The sequence below is a fragment of the Mesocricetus auratus genome, unplaced genomic scaffold (genome assembly GCF_017639785.1).
Source record: "Mesocricetus auratus isolate SY011 unplaced genomic scaffold, BCM_Maur_2.0 Super-Scaffold_2245, whole genome shotgun sequence".
NCBI lineage: Eukaryota > Metazoa > Chordata > Mammalia > Rodentia > Cricetidae > Mesocricetus > Mesocricetus auratus.
This window is the reverse complement of record NW_024429180.1, coordinates 19,990,470-20,012,095: the sequence shown is the minus strand read 5'-3', so window position 1 is coordinate 20,012,095 and position 21,626 is coordinate 19,990,470. Positions and strand designations below refer to the sequence as shown.

General features: G+C 35.2%; 1 protein-coding gene across 1 annotated transcript in view; it reads right to left on the bottom strand.

The window, feature by feature from the left end:
- The window catches only part of Mycbp2 (MYC binding protein 2), a 213,433-nt gene that overhangs the window by 49,001 nt on the left and 142,806 nt on the right, over positions 1-21,626 (bottom strand). The window contains 6 exon segments of the mRNA XM_040750559.1: positions 8,589-8,744; positions 11,362-11,484; positions 12,549-12,681; positions 13,507-13,728; positions 16,128-16,202; positions 21,185-21,325. Of these exon segments, the coding sequence (XP_040606493.1) occupies positions 8,589-8,744; positions 11,362-11,484; positions 12,549-12,681; positions 13,507-13,728; positions 16,128-16,202; positions 21,185-21,325 (850 nt within the window).

Sequence of the window (21,626 nt, the reverse complement as noted above, 5' to 3'; positions counted from 1 at the left end):
CGGACACTTGTGGGAAGAGCACAGGAAGAACACTAGCAATGAGTCGTCAACCAGAGAACACATTCAACAGGGAAAGGAATATGCTTCTGGGAGGAGTGCACAGTGCAGGGCGGTCAGAGCTCACACAAAGCAGAGAACTCCCTGGGGGAGTTGACAGAGCCAGTGTAATAAAGCCTACACTTTATCTAGGGACATCAGAAGGTGCAGCAAGGAGATGCTCTCCCACGTAAATACCGTGTTGCAGCCTTTGTGACCATTGCTGATAACAGCGAGGAGGGTGAAGAATGTGATGTTTTTCTCTTCTTCAACAGGTAAGAAGCCAGAGAGCAGAATATAGCTCAGTGCTTGAGAGCCTATCTGGCAGGCTCAAGGCCCTTGGTTCACCGGTGTGTTAAGTGTTAAAGGAACCAACAACAAAGAGACAACTAGAAAGTGGCAGCTGCTGAATGGATCAGCCTGCCAGCCTGCCAAGGTTGTCCTCTCCTTCCAGACAGGCTGGCTACTGTAGGTAGGAGGCAGTCTTATCAGGGAGAAGGGGCAGGAGTGAGAGCTCCAAAGAATACCACGCTAACCACAAGTTTCCTTGTAAGACAAACTCCTGCCAAACTTTCTTATTGACATCTTCCAGGCTGTACTGCCATGTGTCACTCAGAATAAGTAGGAAGGACGTTTTATCAGGGTCTAAAGAATACTGTTAAATGACTAAAGAAATTAACATGCGACCAGAGGAATACTGATTCTGTTCACAAAAGAGACGCTTAACAAAAACAAAAACAAAAACCACAAAAAAACACAACTCTTTATGAGGATTAAATAAGTAATTAAAATTTCAACTCTATGGATGAAATAACCAATTATTTGATTATTTTCTACAACATTATTTCTCCTTGTGAACCTCGAATACTTAACCAGAAACATAACAATAAATCAATGAAATAAAATCAGGATTTTCTCCAGTGCCCACCTGAAGCTAATGCTACCTGTTCTATGTAAAAGTACCCCTCAAATATCATGGTTATGTGGGTGTCACTAGTTCTTACTTTCAATCCTAAGTATAATATTTGCTTTAACATAAAATTTACCCTTAAAACACTTTTTAAACCAACACGTCATTAGTTCTTTCATTTCTTTGCTTTGAATCTCAAGTATCAAGTTTCCTGATCACTTTATTTACTGTCACAAAACTGAACTTTCAATTTATTGGATACTAAGGATAAGCAAACAGTAAACCTTCCACATATTAATAAGGAAAGCATTCTAAAAACTTGTGGCTTTACTAAGAGCCTAACCCATGGCTTCTGGGGCATTGCTGAGGCCATAAACTCAAAGAATAAAGACATCTGTCGCCCTCTTGTGGCAAGTACACAAAACTGCAGATTCTTAGAACTTAAAATGTCATAAACAATTAAGCAATGGCCAAAAATGTTAAATTTCATAACTAGAGATAAGTAACTGATTAGAGAACTATGACAACATAACATCTCTCAAGGTTCAATGCTGTCAAGCTCTCAATTCTAAGGCTTTGGTGGCATAAGTTTTTTTCTGTCCCATTAAAATTAATGGATATAATTCTAGAAGAGAAATTTTAAAAACTTCAAAATGCTTTATGAATGATGTTACAATAATGCTGAAATTTGGATGCGGGCCCGGAAGCTTGTATTCATGCATGCGCAGTTACTTTTAAGATGCAGGAGAAGAATCTTCTAATTCCGTGAAGCCTTCACAGTGATAATAAAAATGTGTCAGTAAGGAGGAACACTGTTGCTGGGTTTTCTTACCCAATTTAATTCCTAGTGACTGTATATTTCTATTTTGTGAACAGGACTTTGGATATTTTTGACATCATAGGTTCCTACAATAAGCAGTAAATGGGTAGGCCTAACCTATAAATCACTCCCTTTACAGTTATTTATTAAAAAATTTTTTTTGAGACAGGGTTTCTGTGTAGCTTTGGAGTCTGTCCTAGAACTCATTCTGCAGATCAGGCTGGCCTCGAACTCACAGAGATCCACCTGCCTCTGTCTCCCTAGTGCTGGGCTTAAAGGTGTCTACCACCACTGCCTGGCTTATTTTAAAAATATTAAGAATAAGCTCACTGACTCTTGTAGAGACAATAAATCAAAACTTGGCTCTGGCCAAAGATGTAACTGAACATCTTGCAGATTAAAGAGTACATATAACTAGGCTGGGGATACAGCTCAGTGATAGGGCCCTTGTCCAGCATGTACAAGACCATAGGTTTGATCCTCATTGTTGCAAAACAACAACAACAAAAAAACACCAAAAACAAAACAAGATACAATTACATGTAGTGATTATTCTCACTTCTATCAATGTTTTAGAGGATTTAACATACATTGGCAGTGATCATTATTATATAATCCTAGTATGTCAGATGTCTGGAATGACAGCATATCAAAACATCCACAAGTTTTCTCTGTGGCAAATATATCAGGAGAAATACAGACTTATGTGACTAGGATAATTTTGTTTACATAAGCATAGTATACTAAAAGAACTTTAGAAGAAGAAAAGGGAAAATTTCAATGTAAGCACAGACTAGAAATAAATTTTCAACTAAAGTATGGCATTGTTCCGTATTATTGGAGTGTGTCCAGATGGAAGAAAACATAAAGTTGATAACCCTCCCAATATAACATTTCTATAAATGAATCTTCATAGCACATCCCTGATTATATTTTACATGAAGATATAACATAAAGGAAAAGGATTTATCGTTTGGAATGGGTAGAAAACTTATGAGCAGGGTTTTTTGGAATGTATCCTAGATCTTAGAATAACTTCAAAATGTTTAAGGAGATCCCTGTTGCTCTTTAATGGAGACATTCTCAGAAGAAAACTGCTTGTTATAAGGGGAAAACAGATTGTACAACAGAGAAGTCACCATTATGATCATAGGTGATTAACATTAACCATGATCATGCCCTGCCTCCGGATGTGCTACCCCGAGATGGAGCCAGGGATGAGGACATAGAACACAGCAAAATGGAATTCACAAGCAAAAATCGTCTAGTAAAAGCCACTTTTAAAGTACAGCACATGGAGAATGGGGGAAGGAGGTAAGAATCATCTTGCTGTTGCAAAGAAGGGATGTTAAATACTGATAAAGCAGAGGAACTATTTCATTCTTATACAGAGGGGAGAGGAAGGGAAGAAGAGAAGGGAGAGGCTGGGTGAATTCTGGCATGTTATTACAAGATAGCAGGAAACACACTGACTGTAAATTATTATTTACAACAGAAGTGTGAATTATTTAGCCAATGAATTCTCCATGAATGTCTAAAATACTTTAGAAAGTTATGGCACAAAAACAGTACTTAAAAATTAAAAGAATAAAAATACGGAATAATTTTTTAAGGTAATTATGGGTGGGCATGGTAGTACATGCCTCTCAACCCAGCACTCAAGAGGCTGGTTTCTCTGAGTTGAAGGCTAGCCTTGGTCTACAAAGTGAGTCCCAGGCCAGCCAGGACTACATAGTGAAACCCTGTCTAAAAATAAAGAAGCAATTGCTATTTTAGGAATGTAATATTCTTATTCACAGTTGTCCTTGCTCAGTTTAGCCTACTGGAGTCATATTCCTAAAGCACTTATTGTTTTTTCCAAACTCCGTAATTTAGAAGTAACTAACTGCAGAACAGTAAAGAAACTGTTGTCAAGTTGTAATATATGAGAGAAGAATAAAAGTTAAAAGGAAAAAAACCCTAACCTCAGCAGTTTTCCTCACATTCCTACACAGGCATACACACACAAGGGCAATCGATTTTTCTCTTCTAGAACAATAATTTCAGAAGAGTAATGGCATACTCTCTAAAATAACTTCTTAAACTTTTACTGATTCTTTGTGGGTTTCACACCATGCATCTCCATCCCACTTACCCCACTGTCTCCCCGCATCTGCCCACTGCACTGCCCATGCAACCTCCCTACAAGTCAACACCAAAATTAAAAGAAAAACCAAACCAAACAAAGAAAACACAAAAGAAGAATCTGGTTCTAGAAGCTGTAGTGTGGCCCACTGAGTCACACAGTTTACCCTTTAGCCCATTCATCCTTACTAGCAAGTGTTCACTGCCACGAGTCAAATAAAATAAAATAAAATGCTTCTGTCACCAACTTAAACATTATCAATTATCAAGCAGGGGACACGGGAGATAAGTCAGCTAGTAAAATGTTTGTAGTGGAACCATAAGGCCTTGGGTTTAGACCCCCAGCTGTGGCACACATCTTAAACCTAGTCTGAGGATGCCTAGCCCAACCAGTGGGTCAGTTGCTGGCTCAGTGAGGGACCCTATCTCAAAAAGCAAGGAGAGCAACCTGAAGTTGACCGCTAGTCTCCTCACAGACACAAACAATTACACATAAAAACCACACACATATAAACGTTACTAAATTATGCTGGTGGCCCTGTCAGATGAGCAGCAATCCTGGCAATCGAAGCTCAGGAGGTCGGCCCACCAGGAAGCAAAGCTCTGACGGGTGAACATTGGATGGACAAGGCCCCAAGAGCCTGGCCCCTTGGAACCGCGATGGCTTTGCATGTTGGCCACTGTCATTTTTCTCTGGAATCAGGCATGGTGTGAATGGGTGGGGGATCCCACTGCCTTTCAGGTAGTGTGATTGTCTCATGGCAATATCCCATTCTACTGGGCATTTATCTGTGCAATATTATGAAGATGACTTTCTTTTAAGCTGTACTGTTTAACTGAAGAAATGATTTCATACAATAATAGTGTTAGCTTAAATAGGATTTTCATGATTAAGGCTCTTAAGTATAGTAAGGGATTACAACAGGTTGACTTAGCAGATAAAAGCAAGATATGGTGCTGCCCCCACCCCTGATGAAGCAGGGGCTGCAGAGTACAGAAAATAAGAACAAGTAAATGTCACACAGCTGATTTCTTTTGAGGAGTCATATAGGCTGTGGTTTGGGTTAATGATTAAGAAAAGCAATTGAGTCCCAGAAGCTCAGCTAGCTCAAGTTCTTTTAATCTTAATGTTGAGAGATGTGTTCATGTATTTTGGTGTGCATCATAGCTAAAACAAAGCTTTAAATAATGACTTAGGTTATGTTGGGAAGTTTTTGTTAATGGCTTTGAGATAGAAAAATCTTGAAAAACAATTTAAAAAGTCATAATAGCTGAGCAAGGAACTTGTTGAGGTCAGGGAACAAGAACAATTATAGACTGACTACTGCTGGCTGACATACCTTTCTTGCTAGGATGGGTTGGTGATCAAGGGTGATGATTAATTCTTTGTATCCATTTTTTCCCTCAGTTTCCTAATATAAAAAAATTGTTGATGAGTGGGTATTACACTGAGGATTTAAAGTAGAGCTGACTGGTTGTTTTTTATATATAGAAGTCTAGATTTGTGATTATTTAAAAATTTTTTTAAATAAGATTACCTTTAATTAATTACCATAATAATAAAGTGATTGATCCTTTCTTTGTAACTGCAAAATGTAGCCTGCCAGCAAAAGAACTGGCTGAGAACAATACCCAACTGCATACACTCTGTTAATGTACAAGTTGCTTAGCTATGAATGCATGTGGGTTCCTGGGACAACTTGTTTTTCACCTGTAATTCATAAAATGTTTGATCACGTTAAGAGATATGGAAAATATGCTGGGCTTTACTTGAATTCATTGTAATAATTAACTTGAAAAGTAAAATGTGACCACATTGTAATTTTTATACTGTTTGAAAGATTTTGCTGGGATATATAAGTTGTAACGGAAAAAATAGTTAGAAGGAAGACATCAAGAGAGACAAAAGGGATACATTTAGATTGAGATAAGAAAAAAATAAAGAGTGTATGTGTGTGTGTGTGTGTGTGTGTGTGTGTGTGTGTGTGTGTGTGTTTTCCCTTTTTTTGCCAGCCCCAGAGAGTTAAACTTAACCCTACCTTTCTGGCCTGAGAGAATTAATTTGTACTCTCTCTGATAGAAAACCAAGTTGAGTGATTAGTCCGCAGAATCGGTGGCTTCATCCCCAGTCCCTAAGCTGCTGAACACTGGTCCTCACAGAAGAGGTAAAGTTAAATTAATGTACAAATTAAATTCAGTTTCTAGTCAGGGAAGACAGGAAAGGACTGAGCTGGATTTGGCATAGGGGCCTTCGAGAGGCCCCTCAAGGAGTTTCCCACTGTCAAAGAGTTGCCTTCAATGTCTCGTTGGTCTACCTTCATTAGTGCAGTGTCTGCCTTTGCATAATCCTGAAGGGAGGGGCATTCTGTTTGGATTATGCTTAGAAAAACATTGCTTCTAGGAATGCCCTGTTTACAATCCCTTTTAAAGTGACCTTGTCTGCCATAATTCAGACATTTAACATTTCAGTTTTTCTTCAAACTTCCTAGCATGCACCAACATAGTCATGAGGTTCAATATTACTTGTATATTCCTCTAAAGGTGCTGACCTTGCTTTTAAAGACCTAATTATCCTTTTGCATTGTGCATCAGCATTTTCAAAGGCCAGAGTTTCAATTATTAATTTTCTGGCTTCTGAATCTGATATTTACTGCTGATACCAACCTTTGTAAGGAATTTGTGAAGGGAGTATGAACAGATGGCTCAGTGGTTAAGAGCAGTTGAGGGCTGCTCTTCCAGAGGACCCTGGTTCAATTCCTAACACCCACATGTTGGCTCACAATCATCTGTAAACCATAGTCCCAGAGAATCAGACACCTCTTCCAGGCACTGAATGAAGTGGTATATGACATACATGCAGTCAAAAACATCCATACACATGAACTGCAAATAAAATAAAGCTTTGGCTGGGCTATGGTGGTGCACGCCTTTAATGCCAGCACTTAAGAGGCAGGGGCAAGTGAATCTCAGGGAACTTGAGGCCAGCCTGGTCTACAAAGCAAGTTCCAGGACAGACAGGACTGTTACACAGAGAAATCCTGTCTCAAAAAAGCAAAAAAACAAAAACAAAAACCAACCAACTAAACAAACAAACAAACAAAATCCACAAAGAAATCTGTGAAGGCTTCCTTTGGGCCCTGAATAACTTTAGTAAATGATTCAATTTTTCTTTCCCATTTCTTCAATTCTGTCTTAAGCATTCAAAGCTTCTGCATAACATAAAGCCAGGACGTGATCATCATAGTGATTGCCTGTCTATAGTAGCACCTCGTCCAATATCATTATTAGACAAATTCATCTTGTGAAAATAAGTCTGAATTAATTTAAATCTGTTTAATAAGAAGTTTTGGTCTGACTGTACTGTTTGTCTCCCTTTTCCCCTTTAAAACACCCTGCAACCAGAACATATCTAATTCTAAAACATTTGTTGCTTCATAAAATTAGTAAGGCAAGACTAAGTCTTCACATTATTTTCATTCTTCTGAAACTGCTTATCATAGATGGCAGAAAGGTATCTCACGCTAGTCTGTTTCCTTGAGAGTCTTAAGCGATACATGGGAATAGACATGTAATAAGGTAGAGAGGGACAGCAATTACATGTACAAACTACCTGTATTGATCACACCTGTTACATGATATTAATCCATGAAGGTTCACATTCTATATGTTTTTTAACTCATGTCGAGATTACTACAACAATGAACAATATAATTTGTTACCTAGTATTCTCTTAAGTAACTCTAGCAACAGTTATTTTGATAACTTGTAAAATAATAGTTTAGGCTTAGGTGTGAATGTACTGTAAACAAAGTGGTCATTCTTTTAAAATCATGTAAAGGGTTGGTAAACTGAGGCACAGGCAACATTCAGAGTTGAATTCCAGGCAAACAAGGAAACAACAAAAGGGCTAGGAAGTGAGGCTTCCATAAACTATCTAAGTCAGTGTATTTATTAGGACAAAAGAATTTGAATGCCAAAAGAACCTTCTGTTGTCATACAGCAGAATTTGTTTATGTGGGAAGGCTCAGAAAGCATTGAAGAGAAATGAAAACTCAGCTATAATCTATTTGAATTTATCATCTAATCCAATGTAGGCTACTATTACAGGTAAATGTCTAGAGTAATCCCAGACAGTAAAACTGGAATGAAATGATCAGTATAATGGATGAGGAACAAAATAAAGAAAGAGATGAAGAAACAACAAAGAAAATTCGGAAATCCAAATTGTTATACAGTTCATGGGTTCAAGTAGAAGAAGCAGACATGCACCTCCCTTTCTATCCAACTGCCACAGTGAAATGGGTTTATTCTTTCTGGGCATGTACCAAATAACAAAAACTCAATGCAAGTTATCACTATAACTAATGCTTACCAAGCCATGCATATTAAAAAAATAAAACACAAAATAAAAAATGTCTTTCTTAACATGTCTTATAGTATGAGTTTACTAGAATTAGAATAGAAAGAACAATGGTCAGATTTAATGACTCCATGTAATTTAAAAATATTTAAGTGAAAACAAATGTCTTAGCTGCAGATCATCTTAGCTCTGGATAGTTTAAATGTTTCAAAAGTATGGGAGGGATAACATTTAATTAAATGAAACCAGTCAGGAGAGTCCATAAGTAACAGACTGATCACTAACTCAGAAAAAGCTTCAGAAATGCTGGATGAGGCAGGTGAGGCTGGCAGACTTACTCTGAAGCTGAGGCTGCTGGAAGGAAAGGGGCTGTCCGAACACAAATGGGCTGTGGACTAGGGAAGAGGGAGGTTTTGCAGCTTCATCAAAGATGGAAGGAGCTGGGAGATTGGGCCGTGACTGAATGGAATTCAGTATGGCACTCAGTTGATCACCTGCAGTGGGCAAAACAGTCAAAACTACAACTTGTTACTCATTAACATCCAAAATGGCAAAGTCAATGGTGCTTTATGACAGTCAGGCAAATGAAACAGTAAATAAAGCTATGCCAATTCAGAAAAGGGGAAGCTGGTGATCGCTGTCCTCAAGTCAGGGATCTGAGTCTACATGCTGGTTAGTTTTGAGGTTTTTCGATGGGCATACTCCACCACTCTTACATAGTAGTCCAAAGAAAGAAACCCACCTGAAATTCATATATAACCTTCCCATTATTTATGACTGAAGAAAGGATCTGTGAGGGATGTATGTAAGTATACTGTGTTGGTGGGGAGCAACGAAATGAAGATCCTAGGTATGGAAAGAGGTATGTATTCCATGGTGCTCCATAACAACTAATGCACCCTGCTGAATCTGCAGAACAGTTCATGCAGAAAATAAGCACTGCAAGCTTCATTCCCTTAAAATGTATACTCAATGGGGACAAAGTACATTTTCCACTCCACAATACAACTACATCATAGCTATACATCAATACTTTTATTTAAAAATGATTACTGCCAAGGAAAATATATTTTGTAAAAGCAGGAATTATTTTTCTTAGATAATTTTGTAACTCCTGTAATACAAAATATGAATTACCTAATTTGATTGATATTTTTCTTATAATTAAACTTGAAGGATATTAAAAAATAGCTTGGGACAGAAATAATGCAATTAGATGAAAAACTGTATTTGTGAAAATATATGGATTTCAAATAGATTACATGATACTGAAGGGGGAGGCTTCATATTCAGATAGGCTGTGCAGAAACTGACAGTGCATTTACAGCTCTACTTAATTAAATAAGTGAAAATATCAACTGAGCTGCTAAGTGGCATAGGATTATATGGAATTATGTATTTACATTACACAAGTACTGATTTCTTTTAAATAAACACTTTAGATTCCAGAAATTATTTTATAGTTTATAAAGAGTTACATAAATTGTTCTAAAGAAAAACACTTTTGTAAACAATTTCTTGATCATGGGCAGTACAGAAGTCAAGAAAAAATGGGAACATTTGTTAAGCTAAGCAGTAGTTAGAAGTATTTCATTTTTCTCAATATAAATATAGCAAGTCCTAAATGCATGCTATTTTAAATAATATTTACAACAGCATTTAAAAAGTACTTTTGACTTCCATTTAATAAACACTTACAGCAATGCCTGTATTTCTTAAAAATTACTTTCATTTTTCTAATGCTTTAGTGAATTCCATTTTAAAGACTAACTTACAGTGATAGCGGTCATTAGTAGAGTGACAGGGACACTTTCAGGGTAAAAGCATACATTTGAATAAAGCATGGCTTTAGAATACTTTATTCCACAGGATCAGTGGCAGTAAGTAAGCACTTGAGTTTTTCACTTAAGAGCTGACGATAGCAGAGAAAAAGGAACATAAAGAACACACTACCCAGCACCTTCTCTTAAGTATGAAGAGTGAGCTTAAGTTAGCAGAAATCAGAGCGGCTGGAAGTATGCAAGCAGGCAAAGCCTCTGCCTGTGAAGGTGACTAAACCAGGAGAATAAAGGAACACTTGTGGACATTAATGAGGCTACCCATAAACGTGGCTTTATTTTAAACTAATTATTCTCAAACATCCAAACAATTTTGCATTTTTTATTATTGCTTTTTCAATAACTGCAAGTCAGGTAATTCACACTATATGTGTTCCTAGAAATGAAGCACTATGAATAAATACAATAAAAAAATGGTGGGTTTTTGCTTTGTTTTGAGAGGGTCTTGGTATGTATGTAACCTAGCTGGACCTCAAATCAACTCTATAGCTTTGGTTGGCCTCCTGCCCACGACCTATGCTGGGGTTACTGGACTACGGCACTACACCTGGCTTCAATAAACTTTAAAAGTCAAACTGCTCCCCGTAGACATCTTTCACCTCCTACCCGTCACTCAATGGGTTGCTGCCTTCTCACAGTGTTGCACATTTTCAAGGAATCAAGATTACATGCATTAGAAAGAACATCTGAATTCATCTAAAAAGGCAATTTTGGCTAAATTTCAGGAGCAAATTATCCCAGAAGAAATATTAGATTCTCGATGATGTTGACCCATTCATTAATATAGAGCTGTACACACTTTATATTCAAATGCTCTAGACTTTCCTGTTTTACTGCTTTCTCGTTCATTAAGCATACCATGCTCAAATCCATTATTTCATATAACTGTAACTACCACAACCAGGTTAGAGATTTACAATCACATATAACTCATAAAGCCCACGTATGATGTTACTAAGAGAAAATTTTAAGGGACTGATTAAGGAAATTCTTGGCTCATTTCCACTCCTCTCCTAGATATTATTTACTAGGTGTAGGGATTCAGATCTTCAGAAGACAAGCTCAGAATGAGTGCCTCTCACACAGAAACAATATGAAGAAGAACATACGCTGAAACTGGCATATGACCACACTGTGGAAAAGAACCCCTCTTAAATAAGTTGAGTGTTGGTTTCATATGCATACATTTTAACTGGATGAAGATATGTGGGAAGGTGTAAAAAGTAACAGAACTTACTGAAGGCACGAGGAAGACTCGCATTCAGATGCCTACCTTTATTATTGCCGAGGCCATAATCAAATCCTTGGGCACCGCAGGTTGCCCCTTTATTAAAAGCTTGTACTGAGAAAGGGCTTGGAGGAGGAGTTTGAGAGTTCTGATCCAGAAGAACTTGTTCTACAATAGAAGTCACAGCTATCAAGTTAATTTTGTATGTGTTATTCCCTATTCATATGTCAGAGAAAATTCTAATAAAGAGTTTATGATGGTTTAATTTAATCTGACCCCACAGATGGAACTAAGTTGAGCTCTCCATTCGATCAGCCTAACAGTTTAGAGTGTATGACAAATTTTGCTTTTGTCAATCAAATAAAGAAATTTAAAAACTAGATCTATGCTCTTAAGTAGCCCCTCTTGTTATGGCATGGCATATTATTGAGTATATTTCTGGGTAAGTAAATCTTATTGCAAACAATTTACATCAAGGGCAACTTAAAAATAAATAGGACATTAAGCTAGGAAGAAAGATATCTATCTATCTTCAAATAGAAAACATCTACTTTGATATGCTAATTTACAAATTAGCTCAAATTCACAGAACTTTGTAATGACACACTAGGAATATAAGGATAGTAGTCCTGTATCTATTCACAAGAGACTCAGCATCATTGTGAGACATTGAAAGATACAGTTTTGTCACCATCAGAATAAACAGAGGGGTACAAAAAGGGAAATCTTAGTGAGATCAATGTTGAAAACTAAAGCTGAAGGCTAATTCTAATAAAAAAAATAGGACCCTGCACCAAAGGTGCTATGTATTTATTACATTCTTTTCTTGAGAGAATATTAAGCTAAATGAGGTTTCCTTACACAATACTGCAATTGGTTTGAAAACTGAACTTCTAGCTTATGGTAGGAGTAAAAATTGAGGCCCAGACTTGCACTGAAGAATGAGGCATACAATTCACTTCAGTGAAACAAAAGTTTTTCCTACTATTAACAAAGTTGATAATTATGTTGTCAGTGTTCTTGTAATCTTCTCCTTCATGGTCATTCACTTAGTACTTATGTATTTTACAAGTCAATTTTGTAAGCTGTAAAATGTTTCAACCTTTAGATTTTTCTTTTATTTAAAAAATAAACATTCAAAACCTTCTTCAAGGAATCGATAATGCAATAAACATAAGATATATGTGTGTGAAAACTTAAGCAAAGTAAATCACAAATTTAAGCCAACTTGCCATCTTCATGCCGAAGGTACTGGTTTCCGCCTCTGTCTCTAGCTAAGGACCATGCCTCTCCTTCATCACTCTCACAGAACTCTACCATGCTGTTCTTATCCAGCTGCACCCATGTCCCTTCAGAATTGGTTACCTGGCACATAACAGAAAGCATCATTGATTGACTTGGTTCTTTCAGGCATCCAGCGGAAAACTAAAAAGCTTAAGTGGTTCTGAACAACACAATGATTCCAACACATTTCTATTGTGACATTAGTTTCTGAAATTAAGACCACAGCCTGAGGTAAAGACAAGATTGAAACTTCTGTAAAATGGTATTTCAGTCTTTAATTAAAATAATATCTTTAAAGCACAAAGCTCATCTCAGAGTGATATCAAGTGTGCCTAAAACCCAAAGCTCATCTTTTAGACCTATAATGTCCTGACAAAGAATACCTATTATTATGTCATTGGTGCCTACAGTGTACTGTGAAAATGACCCTGACCCTAAGAAATAGCATGACACACTACATCTTCAAGCTTATCTGCGGAGGCAAATGCCACAGTGGTCTAAAGAATAATTTTATTTGCTCAGGACTTCAGTGAGACCTGTGAATGGGAACAAAGAAACGAAAAATTTTGGAAGGTCACATCTCCATTCCAATTCATAGAAAATCTTTTAAATGCTGACAACCCATAACAGTACAATTATAATGATAAAAGATATATTCAACTATGAAGCACTTATATATACAATACAACTTATTTGTTAATATAAGCAATACAAATACTGTTTTCATGAGATAATTATTTTTTAAAAGCGCAGAAAGTTATGTTAGTATTTCCAGGACAAGTAAAAGTCAAGCAAGTGAACATTTAAGGACCTGAGATAGAAATGACAATCTGGAAGAAAATGGCACTTGATTATACTACATTAAAATGAGTATCATAAAAGTCATGAAGCTACAAGAGTCCATACCTCTCCCACTGCTTTGACTTTGTTTCCCAGAACTAACATTCCAATTGGGATACCTCTAAGGTTTGGGCAGCTTCTGATGTTGTGACCTGAAGGTCCTGTCTTCACTACCTTGTACATGCCTGGCCCGCCTCTCAAGAACGGCTTATCTTGTTCTTGCATTGCTGCTTCCTGTGGGCAGCAGTTTGCGTCTTTGAAAAAGTCATCAGTATTAGTTTTAGGTTCCTGAAAATTTGAATAGGAAAAGAAAAATGAGCAAAATATAGTCTATTACTACTGTCATAATTCTATTGTTTCTGAAGCAAGTCTACAATATTTCCAACTAAGAATATATAATTAAAATAGCAGCTAATACTACTACTAAGAAACCTTTCATATAAAAATGCATTTGAGGAGAAAAAGACCTAGCAGGAACAAGATATTAAATGAATTTCTGTCTTTTGTACCCCTACATTTGAGAAATACAATACTATAACATATGAAATAATGCTTAAAACATTTTAGCAAACCGCAGAACAAATGAAATATCTTTCTGGATTTGCTAGACCACCACTAATACATGACTTATCAATACTAGTGGCAGGGAAAAAAGGGGGCATATTTTTAGTAGAGAGGAGAGATTATCACTAAAGGCATATTTTAAAGAAAATAAATCTCTCTACATATTTAATATGTATGTATATATACATATTTAACAGCATTATTTCTAAAGGCGAAGACCCTACTGCATATTTCCTGCTGAATGTCAATGCTATGATGAACTGTCTCCAATGGAATACAACAGGAGATATACCAATGTACATGTATTTGCTTTGTTTCCCATTTGGGGTTTTTCCATTGTCCTCATTATTGCTTTCTTTGTGCTACTGACGATTAAAATCAGGCCCTTGAACAGATTAGGCAAGCAGTGAGCTACAGCCTACAATTATCATTTCCTTTAAAAAGAAAAAAAAATACCTACCTTCAAATATAAAAGTAGGAATTCTATGATTTGTATTGAATAAAAATAACCATAATGCATTACATGTAAAATTAGAATAAAATATGAATAAAGTTATATAAATATTGACAACACTAGCATTACACATGATAAACTTTTATAGCACATTTCTATTCCTATAAGTATCTTTATATTAGCAGATGCATATGTATTAAAATAGAAAACAAGCTATTAAATAAGTACTGGGCTAAAATATATGTAGATTCAAGAACTTTAATGTACCTTGGTAATGTAATAAAAATGATTACTAGCTTTTTAATTGCTGAGTTGAGACTAAGTCTTGCTATGTAGCCCTGACTGGCCAGTGATTAACAATCCTCTTAAGTGATGGGATTAGAGGTATATACCTATAATCTAGGCTCCTCACAAGATACTTACATGGTGGTAATGAAAGACCATAAATCTTTACTTAAACAAATATATACTGTGGAAATTATTTATTCATTATAATTACACTGCATATATCAATAGCCTTTACATATTAACAACCTATTGGAAATAAGACCTTTAGTGACTTGGAAAGAATATTAGATTTGAAAGTAAATTAAGCTTAAATTAGGCATTCATATTATCATGTACCTATATTCATAAAAATCTGTATATACACTTTTGTAAATGTAAAGAGAACATTAAAAAGTATAATAGGAATATAAACTTTGAATAGTGCTAGTATAATCACAGAGTTTTGAGTACACATTTAAAAATTCCTACTTGTCAGTGATAAATTTCAGTAAATACATTATGTTATAGAGGAGGCAACTTTTAGTCCTATTTACAAGTGCTTTTAAAGTTGCATGTTGACATTAAAATAAACAACAAATTGTATAAACAGGGGCTGAAAAAAAATTCAGTGTTATGTAATGATCTCCTTTCATCATTTACTAGATTTCACAGTAATTGCAACTTCAAGGGTAACAATGGGAAGTCATGGCAACGCTGATGAGAATCATAATCTATTCATCAAATGTAATATATGAGAAACTTATTAAGACAATTATCTTATCGAATCAATTAATTTTATCTAATCATTAATAAAGCTACATAAAATAATAGAAAACAAAGCATTTATAAAAGACAAAAGTAGTCCTCTTGTATTAAACTGTATGAAAATAATTGATGGGCATAAAATTATGACTGTCATGTTAAAACAATCTTAAAATGTACATTTTTCAATACAGATTGTACACCAGAATATAAAATTGGTGAATTTCAACTATATATATATATATACATATTTATATTTATTTCTCATTCAATTCCCAACCCATTGTCTAAAATAAATATTCAAAAGGTCAATTCAAAAGAGTAGACTAGGGGTAAAAACAAGAGTTACAAGGTCACAATAAAGTTCATTCTGAACAAAATAACTTGGAGCAAACTGTTGGAGAAGCTCATCAGAAAACGACTGCAACCATGAAGCCATGAAAAACTTCACTTCCTTTAAAGCGGTAACACATGTCTGAGCAAAACAAGGGGGAAACTCAATTGCAGTCCTTTGCAGACTTCGCCCCTGCGAAATTTCAGTTTACTAACCCTAAGCAAAGCCTCAAAGACACAATGTAAAGCCTGTTGTACATGCTGAAATACCTGGACAGTGTATGATTGTTCCTTACAGTTAACTCACCTGGGGGAAAAAAGCTTTGGAAGTCCATGAAAATACGTCCAAATCCCTGACTCCTTGGCTAGCATTAAAGATATTCTGAGCGACAAGGTTTAAGAAAGAAAAATATCAACAAGGAAAGGGATCAGAGTATCATCTGCAGAAGACGCATTCACAGTTACATTTTCTGAACTCCAGAACCAATTTGAAATATTATTTTGCTAAAGTGAAACTGAAGCCACCTGAGTAAACCACATGCCAAAATTCTGAAAAACAGGGTTTTGTCAAAAGCTCTCCATAGATATAGTGTGTCATGCCATTTACTAATATCAAGAGCCAGACTTTGCTGGAAGGCTTTAGAGTCAGTGCAGGAAAGAAACCTTGAATCTCTTAAATGAGAATGTTATTTGTTGTATAGCATAAGCGATATTTGTTTAATGACACAGAACAACCTGCTGTTTTATAAAGATGTCAACAATAGAGATTATATAAAAATGCACCTTTATAAATAATGGCATGTATGTAAAACATCACTTTTAATATCAAAATAAAAAAGTCAACACAAATGGGAAACAAACCATTTAAATATTTCCTCCCTTTTATAAGTGGAAGGAAAAAAGAAAATGAAAGGAAGGAAGGAGGGAAGGAAAAAAGAAAAAGAAAAAGGGAAGAAAAGAAAAAAGGAAATGAACAATAGATCTTTGGAAATGTTTCCAAAAACTACTAGCAATTTTTTAAGAAAAACATAAAGAAACACAAGCAGAATCTTTTATTAAAACGCTACTAACTAGTTCTAACTAAGCACTTAAGATCTCTATGTTGAATTCCAAAAATATTCTGTTAAAGAATAATTAATTCACAACAATATGGTTCAACTAAAAGTATTTTCACAAAACAATGACAATTACATGGTACATGCTTTACACAGATGCATCATACTATCAACCTACACTTAATTTTACTTAAAACTCAAATATATTCAATGTGCAGCAACCCTACAAATGTATTGCTTATGTAAAGACTGCTGACAGGTTATTTATTCTGTTTGGACCAAAAAAAGAGGACATTCAAATGTTAACTGAAGTATTTATGACTGGAGACTTAAACATGAAAGAAAAAATTTAAATTCCTGATCACTTATGTCATTTTAGACAATGAGAAGATACCTGCTACTTTCTATCTCTATTTCCTTAAAGTATGTGTGGGTGGATATAGTAACATATGTACACACACATACACACATGTATAAATACTAATTATATAAAATATATAAAAATGAGTTTCTAGTAATGTGCCTACCAATAAATTTAAAACAAAACTTAAACCAAAGTTGTCATTCCCTTAATTTTAGAATGCATGGACAATAGGTCCTCTCTCTTTAGGTAAAACAAAAACTTCACAAAGAACTCCAAAATGCTATTCTGAAGGAAAATAACACCCATGTTGGTGGATCAATGTATACAAGAACTTTTGGAGTGTTTTGTGGCTGTTCTCCCTCCCAGAGAATAGTGATGCAGACAGTTTGACGTAACACAATATCAAGATTTTAAGTTATTTTCACACTGATTATACATCTCTTTAGTACTAAGAGCAAGTGTTAAAAACAATGCTAGCTGATCCAGTATTAAAGACCGAATGTACTGATTTCTTTAAGCTTATACTCTCTTGAATCTCATTGTCCAACTTAAGTGTACCATGTCATTTAAAATGATGTGGCTACTATCTATGGCAACAGACTGCCAATGTAATAAATTTTGTCTATTCTAATTATATATAAATCCTAATTTTATAGATTTTACTTTAGTTTCTACAGTTGTAGAAAATTCCTAGACTACAAATGTTTAATGTAAAGTTAAGTTATTTATAAAGTATTAGGACATTGACCAGATAGAAGTCAGGAGATTAAAAATGAAATAATTGAAGAGTTTTCTTTTGAAGATTTGTAAAATTTGAGCTAAAGATATGAATGTTTACCAAAATAGTAATTTATCTAAAGTCTTAATTCTTGAGATAAGATAAATTTTCATACTATATACCTTCAAAGATTAATGTGACACAGTAATTTAAATTACTTCATTCTTAAATTCAATTTTAAAGATGGAATTTTTCAGTAGAATTAGTATATTAATGAGTTTTAGAAACCTAACTAAATTAACCAGCAGCAAAGTACAATTCTAAGATGACAGTTTCTCAAGACACAGAATATCTTACATAAATGAATAATTATTACCATGAAAATATATTATCAAACACATCGAATGTTCACGAAAAAAAATCACTCTGTTAGAAAAGCACAGAGCTAAGGGCTGTTAATTTTAATGCAGAAAAAAATACAAGAAAATCAAAATAGTGTATATATATATAAAATACTACAGTATTTCTTTAACTGTCTTGATCTCATTCTCATTAAGAAAATTAGTAATTAAAGAATGAAATAGAGCAGATTATAATAATTTAATAACAGCATATTTATTCATGCTGTATTAAATGACCTATCATTTATATTAAAAAAACAGCCTACCGTTACACATAAACACAAGCCCATTCACAGATTAAAACAAGGAAATCTCAAGTATGTCAAACATGTACTGCCAGACATTGAGCATTTCAAAAGGATGTCCATAAAATGCAAGAAACATTAGCTAACTACCAATCTGGTGATGCTACAAGAGAATCACAAGGTAGCAACGTTTCCCTTAATCCTACTCCATATCTTTAGTACTCCCTATTATTTTAATGTCATCATACTTTCTTTAGGTGGGAAACAATTAGTCTGGATAGGAAGTGATCTCTATACATGAATGCAAATGTTCAGACATTCTGATTGCTTCAGTAAGAATTCAGAATTTACTCACTAGCCCCTTAATATACATTCTTTTTGTCTTCAATATTCCTTACAATGTGTATTTGCCATTTTGATAAAGTACATAAAAATGGGTATTTAAGTTTTAAGTCATGAAAATCTCCACTTATAAGAGTGAACACATTTCAAAAAATTAAGTTTTTCACTCTAGGCAGGCAAATGTTTTGTATGCCATATGTATCTCTTTACTTATATTTTCCAAGATATATACAATTTTATTGTAAAATACTTTATAGCAGCAGTTCTCAACCTGTATATCGTGATCCCTTTGAGGGTAGTACATCAGATATCTTGCATATCAGATATTTACATTACGATTCATTAACAGTAGCAAAATTACAGTCAAGAAGGAGTAATGAAATGATTTTACAGGTAGGGGTCACCAGAACACAGGAATTGAACTAAAAGGTCAAAACATTAGGAAGGTTGAGTACCACTGCTTTATAGTTTTCAAATTACAGAAGTTAGTTTATGTTCATATGCGTATGTTGTCAACGTGTATATGTGTATAACCTCAGGACCACTCTCTACCTCCTTTGAGTCAGGGTCTCTCAATAGCCTGAGGCCCACCAATCAGGCCAATGAGTCTTAGGGATGGACTCTCCTGTCTAGCCTCCCCAGAGCTAGGATGACAAGCTTTTATCAGCTTGTCATGAATTTTTATGTGAGTGCTGGAGTCTGAACCCAGGACCTCCAACAAGATAAGAAACTTTATTGGCTGAGCTATCCCCTCACAGAACTTCATTTTTAAAACTTTCATTGACTTATCTACCATCAGAGCATGTTATAATAATTTCCTTCTTTTTTATTGGCAACTTTTTCTTCACATCTGCTTTAGAAACATCTATGTTAAGCCATTCCACAGCTTATCACAAAACAACATAACTGATTACATAATTATTTACCATTTTATAACTCTACTTATCTCCTCATTATACCAAGGCATACTAAACACAAAAAGATACACCTTGGAACCATGGCAAGTGGGGCTCTAGCACCTGTCCCACTAATACTTAAAATCTTGGAAGAATGAGAACAATCCATTTAACAAGACAGTGTCACAGGAAGAATGACATGAAACAAACAAGGTAAGAAGCACACATGTATGCCAGGAGTTAATTTAAGCAGAGTGATTATACCAGACAAAAGCATTCAAGTTAGATATCAAATAATACTGAAAGACTACTGTGAGCAACACTATAAAAGCAACAAACATGAGTAAGAATCTGTATTTAGTCCTTACCACTAAGGAGTTTAAGATTAAAATTAGACTCATGCATGCACATACTCATTCATGCGCACACGCACGCGCACACACATACACACATACACACACGTTAAAGATAAAGAAAACTAAATTCAACAAATAGCTGTAGTGAGAGAAAGAAGTAAGCCCTTTCCACGCTTACAGACTATGTACAACTTGAAAAAAAAGGGGAAACTTAATTTACACAGTACTTATCTGCTTTCTACCAAATGTCGATTAGCTATCAATTCCCAAGTATATCATATCAAAGCTATTTATTAGTGATATCATAAGGAACATGTAATAAAGAAGAAAATTTATTCTTTGTAGTTAAGCTAACAAAGTAGTGTGGTTACTACCTATTTCATGATATGGCACTCTAGCAAACAATGACTTAACCAAGTACTGCAATATCAAGGAACTCTAATGATTCTCTCAATCTAAGATTTAGTATCACTTGATATCACATGGTAATACAAGTCTAAAAATCACATCTTACATTAACACAACAGTATTGTAAATCAAGACATAAGGGATACAGAGGTAGACATAACACAGAAATAACTGCAAACTTTCATCATAACCAACTAACAATTATACCTATTTCTGAATGTATAGTAATACTAAGTAGTACTATTTTCTTAAATATCGGGTTAGAATTCACTATCAACAGCAGTGTAAATAAGAAAAAAAGTGTAACCATTTTAATTTCCAACCTCTTTGAAAGGAATTCAGTAGGTTTAGTTTTAATTTATTACTTAGTGTTGGTGACAGATCAAAATAAGCATTAGGAGCCTTCCCCCTGCCAAATTCTACTGTCTTTACACCAAAGCCCTCAAGTATTAAAGCACTTTGGAAGTAAAGGTTATATAGGTATGAATTACCTCAGAACTGAAAAGCCTTAATTAAAGAAAGATCTATAATGAGGACAGAGAACAACTATGATGCTTTTAAAAACCATCTTTCACTTACGTCAACAGGGACCAGAAGGCTCTTGCCAAGATGCTGATTAAAAGAGAGGCACCAGGCTTCCGTGTAACCATTCATGTTAGGAACATACTTCTTTATTGTCTCATCATTCAGCCTCAACCACACGCCATCATCATTGTGGATCTAGAGGGAGGAGAGCAAACAAGCTGGCTTTACTCTAAGAGCTAGCGGACCGAGAGTGCAAAGCAGGCACTCGCGGAGACTGCGTCTACTTTCACAACGGCAGCCGTGGGAGAAGCAGCCAGGAACACCAAGCAGCGAGACACTTTCACAGTGAGACTGTGAAAGCAACCTCTCACAGGAGCTAGACGTACAAAGAAACATGCTCAGGATTAATGATTTAACAGCAAATTTCATCATTTGCAAAAGAATGTGTCTTTCATACAGGCTACTTGGTTACATTGTAGGAAAATATTCCACGGAC